The sequence below is a fragment of the Ahaetulla prasina genome, chromosome 5 (genome assembly GCF_028640845.1).
Source record: "Ahaetulla prasina isolate Xishuangbanna chromosome 5, ASM2864084v1, whole genome shotgun sequence".
Lineage (NCBI taxonomy): Eukaryota > Metazoa > Chordata > Lepidosauria > Squamata > Colubridae > Ahaetulla > Ahaetulla prasina.
This window is the reverse complement of record NC_080543.1, coordinates 111,595,382-111,615,924: the sequence shown is the minus strand read 5'-3', so window position 1 is coordinate 111,615,924 and position 20,543 is coordinate 111,595,382. Positions and strand designations below refer to the sequence as shown.

General features: G+C 39.4%; 1 protein-coding gene across 4 annotated transcripts in view; it reads left to right on the top strand.

Annotated features, from left to right (window-relative positions):
* The first annotated feature begins 4,439 nt into the window (after positions 1-4,439).
* GPC6 (glypican 6) overlaps positions 4,440-20,543 on the top strand; it is a 1,109,412-nt gene continuing 1,093,308 nt past the window's right edge. For all 4 annotated transcript variants that reach the window (XM_058185205.1, XM_058185204.1, XM_058185203.1 and 1 more), the window contains exon 1: positions 4,440-5,348. In XM_058185205.1, the coding sequence (XP_058041188.1) occupies positions 5,186-5,348 (163 nt within the window). In that variant the 5' untranslated portion in view covers positions 4,440-5,185. The remainder of the gene's footprint in view (positions 5,349-20,543) is intronic.

Here is a 20,543-nt window from a genome sequence, read left to right as displayed (position 1 = left end):
TGACAATCTTAACCGGGGCTTATATTACGAGCATCCTGAAATATCATGCTAGGACTTATTTTCCGATTGGGTCCTATTTTCGGGGAAACAGGGTGATAGGACAGTCTGTAATGATCTGGGGAGCCCTGTAATATCCCTGTAATGTCCCTAGGCAACAAAACAACGTTACTTCCTGCATTGTGCTTATGCGCAACTTACGAAGAATGGCAAATTTTCTGAGCAAAGAAGGAACCCATCTGCTCTCCTCCTTAGTCCTTCCACCAACAGGAGTTCTGTTTCATTGATCCATGTTGATGATATAGTGCCACATATGATTTACTCTACAATGCTGTAATACCACCTCTGTCATTACAATTAGGATAATGCAGTGAAGTAGAAAATAGAAGCAGAGGAACAGAGATACAGGAGGAGGAAAGGGTAAAGACTCATGATTATAACTTTGCTGAAACAACTATCTTGGCTCTGCACCATTTCATGGCTTTGGTTTTGACCCAAAATGACCAGAACTTCTGACAGATACTTTCAACATTGCAGAGTACAGAATAACAGAGTTGGAAGGGAAATTGGAGGCCTTCTAGTTAAATCCTCTGCTCAAGCGGGAGACATATACCGTTCTGGGAAAATGACTGTCCAATGTCTTCTTATAAACCTCATGATGGAGCACCCACAACTTCTGTAGGCAAGTCATTTCACTGATTAATCGTTAATTAATTTCTCCTTAGTTCTAGGTTCGATCTGTCCTTCATAGGTTTCCATCCATTACTTCTTGTCCTGTCTTCAGCTGCTTTGAAGAATAGGTTGGCCCCGTTCTCTATTATTATTTATTATTTTTTTATTATTATTTACATTTATATCCCGCCCTTCTCCGAAGACTCAGGGCAGCAAATATTGGATGACTATCATGTCACCCGCTAGTCCTTCTCATTGTAAGACTAGACTTACCCAGTTTCTGCAACCATTGATTATGCTTTAGCCTCCAGCCCCCAATAATCTGTGTTGCTCTTCTCTGCACTCTTTCTAGAATCTCAACATTTTTTTTTATACTGTGGTGACCAAAACTGGATGCAATATTTCAAGTGCAATCCTACCAACACTTTATAAACTTTATAAATCAGTACTAGCATTTAATAATACTATTGGTACCCCTCTGTTAATGCAGCCTAGAACTTATCTCCATGTAGATGCAGTTGCATTGAGAACTACATGTTGTATGAAGTTGACCCGCCAGTTATGAATCCGTCTGGTGGTGATGTTGCTTATCCCACATTTTTCTAGGCTGTGGTCTACTTTGACAAATTCCTTACTGAACTCCACAGTATTCCATTGGTCCACTAATTGGTCCACTAATGCACAGTGGTCATTTTGTCAAAGAAGGCAATAAGGTTTGTCTGACATGATCTGTTTTTGACAAACCCATATTAGCTTCTACCCTGTTTCCCCAAAAATAAGACATCCCCGATAATAAGCTCAATCGGGCTTTTGAATGCATGCACTAAAATACCCCCCTCCCTCCAAAATAAGCCCTCCCTGAAAATATTTAAACACATGCGCAGCCGGTCCCCCACCATTTCCTCTGGTTAAGGTTAGAGAGACAGAGCTGGAAATCAGGTAAGACTGCAAAAGGAGTCCCATCTTGCTCCACGTGCCCCAAAATAATAAGACATCCCCAAAAATAAGGCCAAGCACTTATTTCAGGGTTCAAAAAAATAGAAGACTTATTTGGCGGGGAAACATGGTAGTAATAGTTTTGCTTGTTTCTAGATGTTTGAAGAGCTGTTGCTTGAATATCTTTTCCAGAATCTTTTTGGGTATTGATATCAGGCTGATTGGTCTGTAGTTTCTTGAATCCATTTTTGCAGACTTGGTTCATCACTTTGTCCCTGGTCAAATGCCAAGACTAACTGAATATCATTTTTTCCTATCTCTCTAGAGAGAACCTTCACTGTACCTGGACTCTGGAATGCTCTTCCTGGTATAGGGTATGTATGATGATGTTTAGAGGCTCCAAGTGATGACACCTTGTTTTCCTAAGCCCTCCATCGATGAATACTAGAACAATGGCCTTGGGGAGTTTATTTCCTTCTTTTAAAAAGATATTTTTCCTCCATCTTTTAAATGCATATGCTTTTTTTGCTGAATTAATTACAGTGAGTTAATAATTCGATAGTAAACTGCTTCGAAAGGGGAGTGTAGGACTAAATTAAATGATAAACACCAACTTAAATATTGCACCAGAAATAAATAAAAACACCTCAAGGGAGTTTGGGGAGATATTCAGGTTAATTAAAAATGTTGCATTTGTTCATATTTTATTTCTTTGTCCTCTTCCCCCATGACAGTCCAATTTTTTTTATTTTTGCAGATTTATGTACCCAAATATATTCTGCTCAAAATAGCCAAATAGAGCCTTGCATGGTGACTTACATTCCAGCAGTAGACATTTGATTTTGTCCATTTCATAAAGGAAAGCAACACCATTAATTTCCAAATGGTGATTGAAGAAGCGACTCAAGGAAGTGAGCCAAGTTACGTGCGGTATATAAGGTTTGAAGGATGCTGTGGGGGATGTGCATCTCCTGGGGTTACTTCGTTAATTACATATAAGGCAATCGACTGATTAGAAAAAAAAAGTTGACCTCTCTTCCTGTGTTTTTAACTTTAGTCACTGTACTGAAATAAGTTACTGTAGTCCAACAAACGCATAAGCATCATTACAGATACCACTTAACCTCTGAAAATTAAGTCAGTGTCAGTGTCAAAATTGTGGGGGGAAGAAATGGGGTCCTATTTATAGCCATCCTTAGCTTTGCTTCCACTTCTGTTCCTTTTCTTTAAAGTTCAGTACCCACTCCTCCAGAAAAGATGGAGGATATTTGATATAGATCTTGTATTATTTTGTATGGTGGTAAATCAATAAGGACAGTCTCTCGTTTAATTTTACTGTGCCAGCCACTATTAAAGGCACAAAAGAAGGAAAAGAAGGGTGGCAGCCTTGATTCCTTCAATTTTTCTTTTAAGAGAAGCCAAAATCTTAAAATGAATCAGGCATTAGTCAAAGAAAGCCTCCCACTCCCACCTATAAAAATCCAATCTGTCTTACAGTGGGAGCATGGTTCTAGGTTTGCTAAGAATATAAAGGTGAAGGCAGGTGTTTTTTCTCTCTCTAATATTCTTTAATTGAATGTTGCTTACATTTAGGCTTCCTTTTTCTTTCAGATAAATACCATAGTTTAAAAAGGCACCCTTCTATTAGCATTCCCCTTCTTTCTATCAGAAATGTGATAGCTGACCATCATTGCTTACCTGTATTCTAATTTCAAATCTGAAATTAGAGTGATCAGATCTGAACTGTGGGCTTTCAGCCACAGGATGGCAGCAAAAAGCTACACAACATTCAGGCTCTTTGCTGCCCTCTAATGTTTGGGTGAAGATTTGCACCTTAAATCTGGTAGCCCAAATGACAGTTCCATGTGCAGCTGAAAGGTGACAGGATGGGGGGAATCAATCAACCCTGAGACCTGGATTCCTATCTGTTCCCCCAAAAGGCAAATCTGAGATTATTGTGTCCTCTTGGTTTTCTTCAGGTATGTGAGGAAGCCCTTAGAAAAGGGGAAAATAACAGCAGTCCTTTCTCATTTTTTTTAACCCTGCAGCTGGACAGGATCGGGTCCTTCACAGTCATCCTTCATGACTGTACAAGTGTCTCCTTTCCATTGAACTGGACTCCTAGTGACCTCATGGATGCTCCTATTAAGTTTTCTGGACTTCTGTAGAGGGAAATTTGCTCCTGGCTTCTTCTGAGATGTCTTTCCAGTGTAGCGCTCAGCCGAAATTACTCAGCTCCCACAATACTTGGAGAGCCTGGGCTGAAACGGGGTTGGGAACTTCGAAGTAAATGGGAGTTAGTCTCTCTCCTGCTCTGGGTGACCCCCCAGCCCTTTTCTTTTCTTATGGGGCATCACTTCTTGGACAGCACTCTGATGGGGAAGGCGTTCTGTTGGGTTGGCCACTCAAAGGGGGCTGGGCAGTGGTGAAATCCAATTTCTTTTTACTATTTTTTTTTTACTGTGGGCATGGCTTGGTGGGCATGGCAGGGGAAGGATACTGCAAAATCCCCATTCCCTCCCAACTACAGGGGAAGGATATTGCAAACTCTCCATTCCCACCCCACTCCTGGGGGAAGGATATTGCAAAATCTCCATTCCCACCCCACTCTGGGGCCAGCCAGAGGTGGTATTTGCCGGTTCTCCAAACTCCTCAAAATTTCCGCTACCGGTTCTCCAGAACCTGTCAGAACCTGCTAGATTTCACCCCTGGGAAGGGGGCACAGAGAGAGAAAGAGGGAGGGAGGGAGGGAGGGAGAGAAAGAGAGGTGGGGAAAAAAAATCCGGCCCGGGTTTTCCTTCCCGCCCTTCTTTCTGTAAGCCGGCTCTGCAATTTGGAACACGTTTCGCTCGCGCTGCCGTGTGCGCGTCCGCAGCTTGCTCGGCTGCTCCGGGTAGCCTTGCGCGCGGCAGAGCCGCGGCTTCCCTCTGATCTCCGGCGAGGCGAACGGCAAGCCTCTCTCTCTCTCTCTCTTTTACCCCCCCTTGATGTCTGCCTCTCACCCGGGCGAAACGCGCCGGGCCGCGTCCAGCCAATCCTCGCTTTCCCGCGCGGCGCTTCCTCCCGCTGCCTTCAACCTGAGCGCGGCTCGTGATCCCTCGACCGGGCACCCACGGCCCCGCGCAACCCGGGCTGCGGGGTAGGGAAGAGACTTGAACCTCCCGCCGGCCGAGGAGCTACAGGAGGCGGAAGGGAACGTGGAAGCGGCTCTGTGCGCCTTTCGGCTCGGGCTTCCTTCCCTCCCATCGCCGGCTGCTCCTCAAAGTTTGCGGGGCTCGCTGGAGGAGGTCTGCGTGGCGCCTAGACACGCGCGGGTGGGGTCTCGGGGAAGGCACTTCGCGCTGGAGGGCTCCGCTCGGCGCCTTTTGGAAGAAGAAGAGGAGGAGGAAGAAGAAGAAGAGGAGGAAGAAGAGGAGGAACAGAAGGAAGAAGGAGGAGGAGGAGGAGGAGAAGAGGAACCGTTCTTGGGGATTTATTTTTCCAGTGGATTTGGCGTCTCTCCCTGTTTTTTCAAAGCGAGCGGGTCGGGTCTTTTTGGGGGAGCCGGGTTTTTCTCGTGGAAAGAAATTGGGGGAGCAGCATGGTGGCCGGGATGGGGGCGCTGCTTTGGGCTCCCCTCGGGCTGTTGCTGTCACTTCGGGCCGGAGCCGTTGACGTGAAAGCGCGGAGCTGCGGCGAGGTGCGGGAGGCGTACAAAACGAAAGGCTTCAGCCTGGTGAACATCCCCTATCAGGAAATCGCAGGTAAGGCACCTGGGGAGGCGGCGCGGACGGGCGCGGGGCTACAGGTCTTCTCTTTCGGGGTGCCTGCGGCGGGGGCGACGGCGGCGGCGGGGTTTCCCTTTGGCTTGGCCCACCGTCTGGGTTTGACTTTTCCCTGGATCTCGCCTTCCTCCCTAGAAAGAGAGCAGCGGTGCCTTTTCCCCTCCGAGCCGCGCTCGGGAGCAGTTGAAGCCATGAATTGCTTCATTGTGCAATGAATAGAGAATCCTTTTGAAAATTTCTAAAGCGACTTTCAGGGGATGAACAAATTGGGAGAGGGGAGAGAGGTGGTGGTGGGGGAGAGGCTTGGCAACAACTTTCTTTTCTTCCTTCTTTCCTTCCCTTCTTTCCTTCCTTCCTTCTTCTTTCGAAAACTAAAACTTGGGGGGGGGGGGCGAGTCCCTGCTGGGAAGAAGAAGAAAAGAAGGAAAGAAAGAAGGATTTTCCTTCTTCCTTCCTTCCTTGCTTCCTTCCTTGCTTCTTTCCTTCCTCCCCTTCTTCCTTTCTTCCCAACAGGGACTTTCCCCCCTCCCGAAGTTTTTAGTTGGCTTCAAAGAATTCAACAGCTGGAATATAAGTAGTTGGTCTCTTCTACAATCTTGGATAACTCTTGTCCACGAGTCTAGCATTAATTCATAAGCTCCCAGGATACTATGGAACATATGAATAAAATTCTTCAGCTTGAAACTGGAGGAATCTTACAGGGTTTCAACTTTTTAGCTGTCCAAAACCAGTAACAATTGTCTTTTGCCAGTAGGGTGTGCTCTTTATCATACAGGAGTCCTACTGCCTGCACTGTTTGGCAAAACACCTGTAAAAAGATGCCATGCTTCCTACAGCTGAGAGAGATTGAAAACCCAAGAACATTAGAAAGTAAAACAAAACAAAACTGGGTAGATAAGTTATTGTGAAAGACATGCCTTTAAATTGCGTCTTTGCATATGTATGTGTGGCCATTGAAATTTTCCTTTTCTTTTTGCAAAATTATGGCCCGGTGTGTGAGGTTTCTGGCTTGGACTTTTGTCTTTTTCACTATAAGCCAAGCATTGTATTCTTCCTATGTATAGGGACAACCTTTAAGCCACCTTGGCAACAAGAAACGATAGGAATTATAGTCCCGTTATGTTGTAGTAGTCCCATTATGCCTGGAAGCTGCTGTAATGCTATCATTGTTGTCTCTTCCAGACTTAGTTGAATTAATGCATGACTAAGGGGAAAAAGTTGTAAGTGTGAGTGAAAGGGTACTAGAATTAATGGGTGAAACGTGCTGTCCATAATTTTCAAAACTGAATGAAGCCCTTAATTGATATACACTGAGTGTATGCCAGCTTCCAATGAGTCTCCTGTAGAGATGAATAGTGTGCTGTAATAATGTTTTTTTTAAAAAATAGACATATTAGTCAAGTCCCTTTAAAATAGAAACAAACATATGAAATTAAAATGAGTTTTACCCTTCTACCTTGCCCTGTTCCAGCTTGGTCAATTTCATTTGAAGTGGCTTGGCTAAAGTTGTGAACTGGAGTCCTTTCCCAGATTGAATGTGCATGAGTGTATTTGGAGGACTGAGTTTGATGTGGCATTAGTTGTGCAATTCATTCATCAAATAAATAAATAAATAAATAACTTACTATTTACAATGGAGCAGGGATTAAAAACGCTCTTCTTGAAGGTATAGAGTAGTTTAGGGAAGATTCTTCTTAACATACTTAATTAGTTTTCTTTCTCTTCCTTGTGGTGCTAACATTTTACAGGGTCTTTTCTAGTTGTTTTGTTAAAATATAGAGTAATTGTACCCATATTTGCTGGTGGGCTCTCATAATAAGTCGTCTGTACATGTTTTTTTATTAAAAAGTTTTACAAAAAATTTTACCCATACATCCCTTCCTCCTCCCACCCAACCCTCCCCCCTCCCCCCTTCACCCAATCCCCCCCCCAGACTTCCCAGAGCAATATACAGTGTATAATATCTAACAATCATAAGCTAGAATACACAAACTATCCATAGATTCCCATCCATCCCCTAGAACCTCAACTCCCCTTCTCCATAGCAAAGAAAAAGGAAAGAAAAAAAAAAGAGAAAAAAGAAAATATACAGTACATTCTATTCATTCATAGGCTATTTGATAGTTCTTAATCCAATATTTGTTTTAAAAATAGTCGATCCATCTTCTCCTTTCCAATATGCATCTTTCTTGTGATTAGTCTTTCTGGTATGCTGAAATTTCTGCCATCTCCAGTAAGTTCACTGCTTTTAGCGTCCAATCTTCAATGATAAGCAAATATTCCATCTTCCAATATTGCGCTGCCGGTAATCTAGCTACTAATATTTAATTTAAAATCAATTTACGCTCTTAGACGTTATCTTCTTCTTCAAAGTATTTTGTATAATCCACCAAATTTATATATCCACCATATATAATAATAAATAGTATCAGTCCAACCAGATCTCCGTCTGTACATTTATTGAGATACACTTCCTATTATGAACAATCAAAACAATCCATGCAGTTCTCAGAAAATGTTACAATTATACACAAGGGTATACTTGTTATGTCCTATGCATAACAGGGGAGAAAAATCTCTGGTTTGTGTCTTCAGGGTTGCAGACTAATACTGAATTGCATAACTTTTCTCAACCAATGGAAGGAAGCTGTAGGATTTTTACAGAAACTGAGGCTATTTCAAAATTGTTGTTTTGTGTATGAGTAGAAACATGGCAGTCATAAATTGTGAGTGAGTGCTAATCTGGTCTGACTTGGCATGTGGAGCTGACTTTCAGGTCACTGGTTCAGCCTATAGCTACATATATAGATTAAAGTCTAGGTTGACATAATATAAAGCTCTAGCTAGCATAAGCTGAAATGGTTGGAGGAATAATTCTTTAGCTTCTTTAAGAATAGTTTGAAAGATGCAAACCACATCCTTTCAAGATTTTTTTAATAAACTATTGAGTAATTTGTTTATTCAGTTCTTAATTGCATTTATATCCTTATAAATTAAATCCTTATATGTTGGGTTGCAAAAGAAAGTCCTTTGTGGTTGAGTATATCTTCTTGGTCCAAGTCCAACATTTTAATAGTTACAAGGGAGAATTTAAACAGCATTTGTAGGGCAATGGGGGGAGGCGATGAATTCACTTTTCCTACTCATGAAATTTCACTGTGTCTCTGGAGGTCCAAATAACATCAAAATATTTCAGCCACCTCAGCGGAGTGGAGCTGTGTTTTTCTGTTGCCCTTTCTAAGGAATTTCACATAGATAGCCTTCTAATGCAGTGCCCCCCCCAACTTTTGGGCATCAGGAACCGGTTCCATGGAGAGAGCTTTTTCCGTGGACCTGAGGGAGTGGGCATGGTTTCATGTACTGTCTGCATCTCACATATGTGGCTTCGCTTGTTTGTGTGGCCCGGTTTCTGTTCTAATATAATCATTTGTGCAGAAGAAATTCAGCTGTCTCTCGTGCTGTAAGTACAACCACTGTTCTGTGGTTCCCTGTCCTGGCTTAGAGTCACAGCATCAGAAAATGTGGTGGTCTGGACCATTTTAGAAAACAAAACAAAACAGAAGTATATTTGTATGGAGTAAAATTATGTCCCTTTTGAGAATGGCTAGGAGAGAAATATTATAAACAGAACTAGTTTGCTTATAAACCCTATTGGGATTCTGGAACCGAGGTGGAAAAATAACCAACAAAAATCAGAGCTTCAACTTTGCAGTAATGTTAAAATTCTTGTGTTCTGTTTGCCGTCTTTCTCTCTCTCTTTCCACCCCCACCATTAACTTGCTAATGATTTATAGCAGGTATTTCTTTAGGCTGAATCTAAAAGTGTTCTTCAGTCAGGTTTTCCCTACAATAAAGTAGTTGCCAAAATTGTGGAAACCTTTTGGGAAAAGTGTATTTTCTAAAACTAGCTAATAGCACCTGGTTTTTTTTGGAGTAGTGCCATACAATTATATATCAATGGAAAGAGAGTTTAATCAGGAATGAACTTTTATGTAGGATTTGCTATTAGAATAGCAGTTACAGTATAGAAGAAAAGTGAAACACGTAGAAAAAACAAGATATACAAAAAATTATCACCATAGAAAAAAATGAGATATAAAAAAATGATCACATCATTTTTAATACTTAGTTGGGCAACCTTTAGCATGAATTACGGCCTTACAACATCTTCCCATGGAGTGAACCAAGTCTTTTAAATTCTGCAGCTGTTATAATGTGAAACCAAGATTGAATGATTGATTCTATTAACCGGGCTTTACTGCTGGGTCGCTTCTGACTAACAAGTTTCTTTAGTCGGCTCCATAGATTTTCAATTGGATTAAGGTCTGGTCTATTCCCAGGCCATTCCAGCAGTGGAATATGATTACCTTAAAACTCAAAAAAAAAAAAAGTGGTGTTATTAGCCATCAAACCTGAAAAATATACTTTTCGCAAAAGGTTTCCACAATTTTGACCACTACTCTAATTGTTCTTTTCTTTTAAGCCAGTGATAGACAATGTCCTCTTAAGACTCTGTTCCTTGGTTTTTTGTTTTTCCCCCAAAAGCATTCCTGCTAAACTAGCTTGGATGCCTATTGCCATTTTTACCCAATAAACTTCAGATCCCGTCTCAGCTCTTCTGGTTTAGAGATGACTCCTGCCACAAAGCCTGGGAAAGCTTCCGTAATTGATGTTGAAGTATTCACAAAGTAGCGGAAATAAGTGGTGGGAAGACTAATAATCAGCCTTTGGTTTAAATACCGACATTAATCAGTGTTAAATCCGATATTGCATTTCAACTTTGTCTTAAAGATTTCAACACCATCAGCTCCCCTCTGTGGTGCATTGAATATGAATATTGCTGCTAACCCAAAGGGGTTCTTTTTTTAAATTCAGCTTCGTTGACTTTTGGGTTCTGTGGATTTAACTCCAGTTGATGCAAGTTAATGGAAACATTTCAGTTTGATTATATCTATTTGAGGGAGAGGTTGGGTTGTTTTAAGGGAATATAATTAGCAGTATGGTCTTTTGTGCCTAGCACTGAGTGCTTTGATTAGAGGAAAACTAGCTTGGAAAAAGACACTTGGGCATTAAATGTTGCGATTATTATTTTGCTACCACCTGCGATAATTCTTTTGTGACCGCCCACAGCCAATCTAACCAGTTAATGATTAGATGATCTGTGCATCTGTTTTTGTTACTCCTTAACAAGGTTATATATAAATCAATTAATTCAGGTGTTCATGTGCAACTTTAATGATGCTTCAGGTTTTGCAGAATCTGAAATGAATAGAATATAAACAAATAACTGGCTATATCTTGACTTTTTTTTAATGTAGACTTTTAGATGTCGGTGCACATGATTATTATGGCTTGGGACCTGGGTACTTACGGGACCGCCTTCTGTTACCTCATGCCTCCCACCGACCCGTACGCTCCCACAGAGAGGGCCTTCTCAGGGTGCCGTCCGCCAGACAATGTCGGCTGGCGGCCCCCAGAGGAAGATCCTTCTCTGTGGGGGCCCCCACTCTTTGGAACGAACTCCCCCCTGGTTTACGTCAAATTTCTGACCTTGGACTTTTCGCATGAACTGAAAACATATTTGTTTGTTAATGGGGCTTTCTTAAATTGTTGAATTTTAAATCTTAAATTTTCTTTCTAGTTTTAATTGGGGTTTTTAGATTCATAATTCTTAATTTTTCGGCCATACTGTATAATAAGTTTTTTAATTGTATTTTAACTGTATATTGTTCTTTTTTATCCTGGCTGTACACCGCCCTGAGTCCTTCGGGAGAAGGGCGGTTTATAAATCCAATAAATAATAATAATAATAATAATAATTATATGTTAAGGTGCACGTACTTAGATTTTCAAAAAGTATTCATAAGATGGGATACCTATTTAAAACAGCTTTGTTATTCATCACATAATATAAGAGAAAAGAATTGAAAAGAAGTTTACTTTTGTTAAAATAAACCAAGTGAAAGTTATTGGGGTTTTTTTTGGTGGAAAAAGACTTAAAAAGGGATAATCTAGACCTTCTGTGCCTCCTTGAAATATCACGTCTTAACTGTTTTCTAGAAAACCACATGGCTTATATGGACTTCAGAAATCAAACTTGATTTAAGAGAGTCTTAATTTTTATTCTCTAAAAAGTGAATGGATGACTTAAAGAAGGATAAAAACCAATTTGTGCTTTCATTTAACTGGAATCAAAATACATAGAGATGAATCCTAATGGATCTTATATTTCTCATAAAGAAACATGTATAAAATATTTAAAAACTCAGTTACTCAAACATTGGCATTCCTTTTGACTTTATATATCCAAGATTTCTCAAGATTTTTTTATTCTAGATGATGATACAGCACAGTGTCATGTATAACAGTTTATGATTTAGTATTTCTAGCATTTTTTGCCTTCTCAGAACATTGTTTAGAAACCATGGCCATTATCTAGCATAATGCTTACTACTTTGCTGTTCTATTAAACTGATGTTAAATTGTTAAGTATAACTTTTTATGCGCCAGCTAGCAAATTTTGAAACAGAACACATACATCTAAATCTGTTCAGGGATTTCTGCAGGAAGAATGTGCTGGGTTGCAAATTCTTTTAGAGTCCTGGATGGCTAAGCAACATTTTCATTCTGGAGAGATTCTGCTTCATAACACAAAATTCTACAAGAGATTTTCAAATTCATTCTCCCTCCCTTCCTCCCTCTCTCTTTCTCTCTCCTTTGAACTGCATATGAGTCATGCAGCAAGATAGCAATTCTAAAAATAAAAACAATCCTACAGAACAGGACAAATTCAGTGTTCAAGCCAAATCGATGTCCAGATCCAAACCCTGTAGAAGAGTTGTGGCAGCTTCTGAAGTGAGCATCTCATGGTAGAAAACCTTCAAATATTACTCAAATGAAACAGTTTGCTATGGAGAAATGCATAAATTCCTGCACAGAGCATAAGACACTAATTACTAATTAAGGGTAATTGTTTGGGCACAGATTTGCAGTTAAAAGTGGTGCAACCAGTCATGTAAAGAAACAATTACATTTTTACCCTGGCACATTGCATGTTGGATGAGTTTATGACATTAAGTGAAAGAAGCATCAGACATAATCACTCAGTCCATTGAGATATTAGTGGGGCCTTTAAGAAGGTTTGTCAACATTCGGTGGCAAAGATACACTAAGATCGGAAGAGTCCAAAAGAGGAAGGAAGTTATTTTCTCAAAACTGTAACCTAGAAAGTAGCTGTTCTCTGTGTTCCTGGCCCATAGAAATTCGCTTCAAAATGAAATTATATTGACAATATTTGTTTTTGGTAAAGTAATATTGATCAGCTTGCTTAAAGGTTATGGATGCAATAAATTGTAATTTATCCATACTGCAGAAAACTGCAGTATGCATCCATACTGCATCCATACTGCAGAAAACAAGTGCAGACTTGAAATGATAATTTCAAAACTTAAGGTTTGGTTAAAGTATCTTGGAATGAGGGTCACTCTCAAGTTGCAGAACTTTTGTGAGATGTAGAGGAGTATTATAAATAAAATCAGAAAGGAGAAATCAAAATCTAAGGAAATTTTTTGGGAGGAATTCATGCTTTTGTATTTATTCAAATGTATTGCTTATGTATTGTATGCAGGTAGGTCTAAACGTCTGTGGAGATTCTCAGACATCCAGTCATGGTTGTCCCAAAGGTGCTTTTCCAACAGGCAATTGGACTGTCTTGTGTTTTCTTTGAAGACATTTCACTTCTCATCCGAGAAGCTTCTTCAGCTCTCAGTAGGTCTGAAGAATATCTGAGTTTAAAACTTTAGACAGCACTTTCTGTTATAAACAATTCATAAATTTTCTGCACAGCTCTGTTCTAAATGAGATGGAGTTGTAGGTTCATTTGGCAACATCCTTCAGAATAAGTACTGAATCAGAAGTTCATTAGTAACCTTAATCTCTTGCTAATCTCTATAACGTATTTTATTTTCAATTTATGGATTATAATTATTGATTCCAGATGTCATTCAGCTCTGGGAAGCTACATAAGCAGCAAAGGGCTTTCCACATTTTCTAACACTTCCACTCTATCAGTGTCCATCATGGGGTGCTTACGATGAGCCAACCTTTTGTGTATTGACAGTGTGCACGTATTTCACATGTTGTTTCTTGTCAAAGAGGGAAAATAACCTTGTTCACAGCACAGTCAACTGGACGTTCGAGCATCTTAAATTTTATTGATGGACAATTCATTTTAACGTTGATACGAAGAGATGGATCTCAACCAGCTTTAAAAAAGACATGAATCATTTATTTCATATATTGACTGGTTTTGGCAGGTCAATCTGTCCAAGCAACAGTTCTGTATCTTTAAAAATGTTAGGTAATTTCATAAGGCTAGTTCATTACCATTCCAGCTAAGAATATTTCTATGTATCTGTCAATAAATCATGTTCATAGTAAATTATAATTGAAAACTAGGAATGCATAAAGCTGAAGTTTTCCCTTAATGGAAAGCATTCCAGTGGGACTCCGTAGAACGTATTTATTTCAGCTAATCTGCTCCTATTTCTTACTTTTCTCTTCACAAACTGTTTTTGAAGGTTGGAGAACTCTGTTTGGTATTATTTAAATTGATTTAAAAGATCATTATGTAATAGTGTGGACTGCTTTTGAATTGGATTTTGTTATAATTTATAAAAGTAAATTATAATCTTAATACATGGGAAATAATCAAGATGATCATTTTTAAATATTGTAGAGATAATTCTGCAATTATTATCTTGAATTTTAGGTATAAATTGGCACTTTAGTAACACAAATTGAGGTTATAATCCATGGCATGAATTATAAAATATGTTTATATTAACTTATATTATATTATAGCATAGAGAGTACTTGCTTATAAAATTGCCAAGAGTTGAACATGACTAATGGTTTAATGGTTAAAACAAGAAATTTAAAATGGAGGGTTTTGCTCACTTTTCTACATTCTTGTAAATTAAAAAATACCCATATTTTTTTTAGCCTTTCTAGATGTAAGAAATTAAAGATTAAATTTATGGATTAAGGATTAAATTTATGGGCCTCTGATTGTAATTTTTTGCTTGTGGTATTAACTGGTTCAGTGTCATCTCTAAGGCAGTTGTATATATACTTATAGGAAGTGAGCGTGGATGGATTGTGGAACATTTAAATTTCTGCTTAACGAATTATTAATGTATGTGGAATTTTAGGAAATAAATAAATCTTGTTGGGATGTATCAGATGTATTTTTCTTGCAAACTCAGACAGCAGGGCCAATGGTGATAGATGCTGGGAAATGTACATAGGGAGATAAAATTGTAAGCAATTATGGGAAAGCAGGTGAAAATCTGGTTAAAACATTACCTCAGAAATGGCAACCCAACTCCAATTGAAAGATCTGGAAAAAGGAAAGAGCCTCAAAAAGATTCTGACTATAAGTGGCACATTCTTATTACAGTTTCTTCCATCTGTAATTTATCCCAGCCTAGCATTAAACATCTGTTCCTTAAATCTGCATAGTTCTTGCTTCCTTAGACTTGGTAGCTATATGGACATTGAGAAAATGTCACATATGTGTGACCAGGATCAGTGATAGCTTAGACGGTGTCTATGAGGAGCAAACATCACTATAGTGGGGATCGGATGGGAGTATGTAAATATACATTAAAATATTAAAGCAGTTTAAATTCAGCAATTATTTCCTAAATGAGTTTATACTGTAAAAAGAATCAATATGATGATTCAAAAACATACAATGTATAGACAGTGAGATCTCTCTCTCTGTCTCTCTCTTTCTAATTCTAAGTGAAATTTGTTTCTTAAAATTTATTGCCTTCTGTATTAGTGACCCATTATTTGTTACTGATGAGCTTTTTGGAAATTGCTTCTATTTCCTTGTGTGTATCTCCTTTGTTGGCAGATATACTCAGGAGAATATTTCAGACTTCTCCTGTTACATATTCATTAATGGAATTTTAAACCATTGTCAAAAGTGTATTTTGGCCACTGAACCCAATTACCACACATATAAAACTTCTTCCAATTAAGAAAAATATTGACACACGTAAAACATGCAGATATAAAGTATTCAAGTAATTTCTTAGGGGAATAGCAAAAATAATTATCTAATTATCTTAGCTGGGGGAAATTAGTAATTCAATTCAAAACTTAAAAAGAACAAACTGCAAAGTCAAAAAGAGGAAAAAGCAACATGTGCCCTCACTTCTTGGGGACTGGAAGTGAGATCAGCCTCTCATCTGGAAGCTGAAATTATTCCTGGAGGTGGGAGAGACAGTTTAAAATGTTATATTTCTAAAAAGTTCCATTGTGCAAGTCTAGAGGGTTCCTTCATAGGAGAGGAAGACTGAATCCAGTTCACAAAATAAAGAAAACAAGGAAAAGGGCTAAAGACCACAGCAATGAGAAAGCTCTGGGGTGCTTTTGTTTGACCTTCCTGTCATATTACTCTCGCTACTCCATGCCTTTGCGCTCTAGTCCTTTAAATATCTCCCCTTGTTTCTATCTCTGCAATTCTTATTCACCCATCTAGGAGAAAATCAGAGTATTTTGGCTGGTTTTTTTAAAAATTTGCATTTATATCCTGCCCTTCTCCAAAGACTCAGGGCGGCTTACACTATGTCAAGCAACAGTCTTCATCCATTTGTATATTATATACAAAGTCGACTTATTGCCCCCAACAATCTGGGTCCTCATTTTACCTACCTTATAAAGGATGGAAGGCTGAGTCAACCTTGGGCCTGGTGGGGCTTGAACCTGCAGTAATTGCAGGCAGCTCCTGTTAATAACAGACTGTCTTACCAGTCTGAGCCACAGAGGCTCCAAACTGATCCAAAACAGAGATGTTTTTCGGTGATCTGTACAAATCATCTTGCTGGGGTGTGTGCAAGACTTCCATGAAAGCAATGCTGTGGGAATTTCTTCTATAATTCTAAGAATCTTTCTAAATTGTGAGGGAGAATGGTTAGAGGATGTTGAAGTCTGCTTAACCAAAATTTGGAGGTTGTATGAAAGGAAAAGTTAAGTGAATGTCAAAGTGATGGGGCATCTGTCACCAATGCCCACCTAAGCCTGCCAGATTGCTTCTTGGGCTCTCCATCTTCCCACCTTCTCTGCCTTTGTTCTAAGTGTGGGGCATTTAAGGTGTGACTATTTCAGTGGTGGGTTTCAAATTTTTTTACTACCAGTTCTATGGGTGTTGCTATGGGTGTGGTATGGCTTGGTGGGCGTGGCATGGTGGGCGTGGCAGGAGAAGGATACTATAAAATCTCCATTCCCTCCCAAATCCCCATTTCCTCCTGATCAGCTGGGACTTGGGAGGCAGAGAATAGATGGGGGTGGGGCCAGTCAGAATTTTTACTACAAGTTCTCCGAACTACTCAAAATTTCTGCTACCTATTCTCCAGAACTGGTCAGAACCTGCTGAAACCTACCTCTGGACTATTTTCCCCAGCAATGCACACACATATAAAATAGTCTGCTTTTCCCTTTTGACCAGAATTACTAGGACCCAAATGGTTATGGAGTATACTACTACTACCGCAACTACCAAGCACAACATTGGAACTTCAAATGAATAAATGATTTTTTATTTTAATAATGACAATGAAATGAGGTTATAAAAAATTAGTTTACCAGCTTCAAATTACATGAGGCCAAGTTGTCCATGAGGCTAGCAATCATGAATTCATGCAAATGAAGTTATAGACCAAGATGGGAACAGATCTACCATTAGGCAAAGAAGCATTAAAAAGAATTAAAGATTCCTTCATAAGTCTCTCTATATTTTCCCTGTTATTTTACATACTAGTAGTATTCCAGTATTTGGGGGGCTACCACAAAGAAGAGGGGATCAACTTGTTTTCCAAAGCACTAGAGGGCAATACAAGAAACAATGGATGGAAACTAATCAAGGAGAGAAGCAACCTGGAATTAAGGAGAAACTTCAGAACAATTAACCAGTGGAATAGTTAATTGTAGGTACTTTATCATTGAAGAAAAGACTGGATAGTCACCTATGTGAAATGGCATACGGTCTCCTGCTTGAGCAGGGGGTTGGACTAGAAGACCTCCAGGGTCTCTTCCAGCTCTATTCTGATTGATTGATTGATTTGGGGAGGGGCGTTTGACCAGAACTAAGTCAGAAGAATGCACTTCTTTGCAGAGCTTTAAAACACTTCAGATTTGAACAAGAAAATATTCTTCAGAACATTTTGAGGCAAACCTATATCGTCATCAACTCCTTTGGTCAAACAAATATTTCCCTAAATGAAGATGATTCAACAAGACAGTCACATAATTAAGGCCATTGGGTTTGCTAACAGGTCTTGAGAGAGAACCTTTTATGTGCATGTGCTGAAGCATCTTTTTACATTCAAACAGCACCAACACTGTTATATTCTGCACTCCTTTGCTGTCTTCTGGATTTTCCAACCCCCATCAGACTTTTGTTCCCACAAACTGGACAGGTAATGGTTAATCTTAGAATCAAGAAGCCAAAAACCCTGAATAATGGTAATTATTAGCAGGAATATTAACAATAGTCAAGTTTTTGTTCAACGAAGATTTGCTGATGGCTGTCCTCAATCACTGCTGCAGGCAGTTGCCTTAAAAAATAATGAAGGGGGCGAAAAGATTACCGCACAAGAATTCCAACCCATTTAAGACAACAATATTTGTCTCTCTGCTTCTCAGTTGAACAGAACACCGACTATAGCTGCAGAATACTGAAGTGTTCCCAACTATCTTAAAAGGCTTCTCATGTAGCAATAAAGGAAACAAAGAGTGGAGCACATTGCAATTGGTTTTACTTGCCAAAAGGGGAAAAAAACTACCTGAAATGATGATTTTCCGGGGAAGAGGACAAAAATACATGATGTGGAAGTTGGAAAACCCATTCTTGACCTTGAGTATTGATAAAGCTAATATGATAAAACTGATTATCCAGATGTCTTGTTGCAGAGATGTTTATCCCACTTCGATACTCAGCAAAACATCTAATTAAGATTCCAATTCATTCTTTACTCGAGAAAAAAGTAACTTATCTGCAGAAATGAAACTGATAGAGAGTGCTTATACAGAGCACCGTTTCTTAACTAGGATTGGTCTTTCTATTTTTTGATTACGGTTGAGATAGGATTATTTTTTAAAGCATCCGAAGCCTGACATTTAAACCTATTTTTACAACATTATCAGAAAGGAGTTACTCTGAATCATTACATCAGAAGAAATTCTTCAGGAGGAACAAAGGTATTCAGTGTTTCCTAGGTTAAGTAAGATAAGTATTTGCCTGGAAAGAAATCCCATTGAACTTGACACAACTTACTTCTGAGCAGGAATTATAAGTGATTGCAGAAACTCCCTTTGCTTTAGAAATCCAAGTCGGATTTCCCTGTAATAAAATCCATGCACATAATATCCCCTCTGAAATAAGACCATGCTCGGAAGCATTCTGCATAAACTACTAAAATAATAAATAGAAAGTGGAGAGCAATAATCTGCGTATCACAGCCACTTCTTCCGTGAAAGCACATTCATATCTTGGAAGGGAATAGAAATGATTTGGCTCAATGTCCTTACACTGACTTTACTTTTCATTCAGTTGTAAAGTGGCTATGGCCACCACAGGTAACTCACTAACTGTGCCCAGGGGTGGGCTTCAAAAATTTTAGCAAGGGTTTCTCTGCCTGGTTGCTGGGTGGGCGTGGCCATGGTGGGTGTGGCCTAGTTGGCCTCCTGTACCACGGCAGGGGCGTGCATCAATTTTGCCCTCCCCTGGCTCCGGAGGCTTTCCTTGAGCCTCCGGGAGGCCGAAAACAGCCTTCCCAGGCTCTGGAGGCCCTCTGGGCCCATTTCCGGCCTGCCCAAGCTTCAGGTAGGCCTGTTTTTCAGCCTCCCCCAGCCTCCGTGTGCACCCTGCACTTACCTGCATCCAAAACAGGCCATGTGGGAACTCCTGGGAGGGGCGGGGCCAGCCAGGAGTGGGATTTGAGGGTTCTCTGAACTGCACAGAGCTCACCCGATTGTGCCACTTAACTAATAGCTTCTTACCTTGGCATGTGATTGTAGGGCATGTCAAATTTTTCAACTTTCAATTTCCCAACCTTAGGGGTGCTCAAAAATTGTGTCACGTTTTGGGGTTTGTAGAGATATTTGGGTTACTTTAATATAATTTAGATGTGTTTGGAAACTATGTAGATTATGTAATCATGTTTTTAACTTTTTGTTTGTTTGATCATACCAACCAGATCATTTTGTAGAATATAGAGTTTCCTGTTCATGTCTTCTAGTTTTTCTTAGTATTTTACCGGTTCTGGTAGCAGAAGAGTACCAATGAAACTCTGATGTGCTAAGAAACTCCATTTGATTGCTCAAGAAACGTTTGGATGAATCTGTGATGACATGTTCAATGTTTTTCAGGTATGCACAGTGATTTTAACTTGCCTCCCATTGTCAGATGTTGTTTATCTTTTTTTAAAGACCTGTCTGGGTATGACTTCAAACACTGTCTCATATTGACCGGGTTTTGATATTTGAATAATATTACTAACAATTGCAATTGTTTGGGGATAAAATTTCCTCTGTTTTTCCCCATACGAACAAGGTTATGATGTTTACACAAAATGTTTGCCCTAGCTATTGACATGATTAAGTGTGTCATTCAAACCCAGCCGTGTTGCAGTTTCAGTGGTAAGTTTAGCATAACATGAGTAATGAAGCATGATCCAGCTGTAATTGGGTGTAAGAGAACTATATCTGCCGTTTCTCTTCAGGTCAAGTTGTCTTCACACATAAGTTCTGAGCACCGGCAGTAAAATCCTATCAGTAATTCACTCCTTTTAAAATAGGATGTTTTGGCCGTAATTTTCATTAAATTGTTGAAAACTTTGAGTATTGTCACCCAGCAATATGCCTTGAGAGTGTTTTGAATTTTTTCAAAGAAATATCATAAAAAAAGTAAACTATGTTTTCCACAGGAAAAATTGATTTACAAGTATGTTGAGCTTTCCAAACTGGCATATCTTGGCCACATCTCTGGCAATCTATATTAAACTGAATCAAAAGTCATGAAGCTAAAATAAATAATCTTAATTATTATTGCAGTAGCAAAATGAATGGGCAGTTTGTCTTATGATAGTGCAGACAAACTGCCTC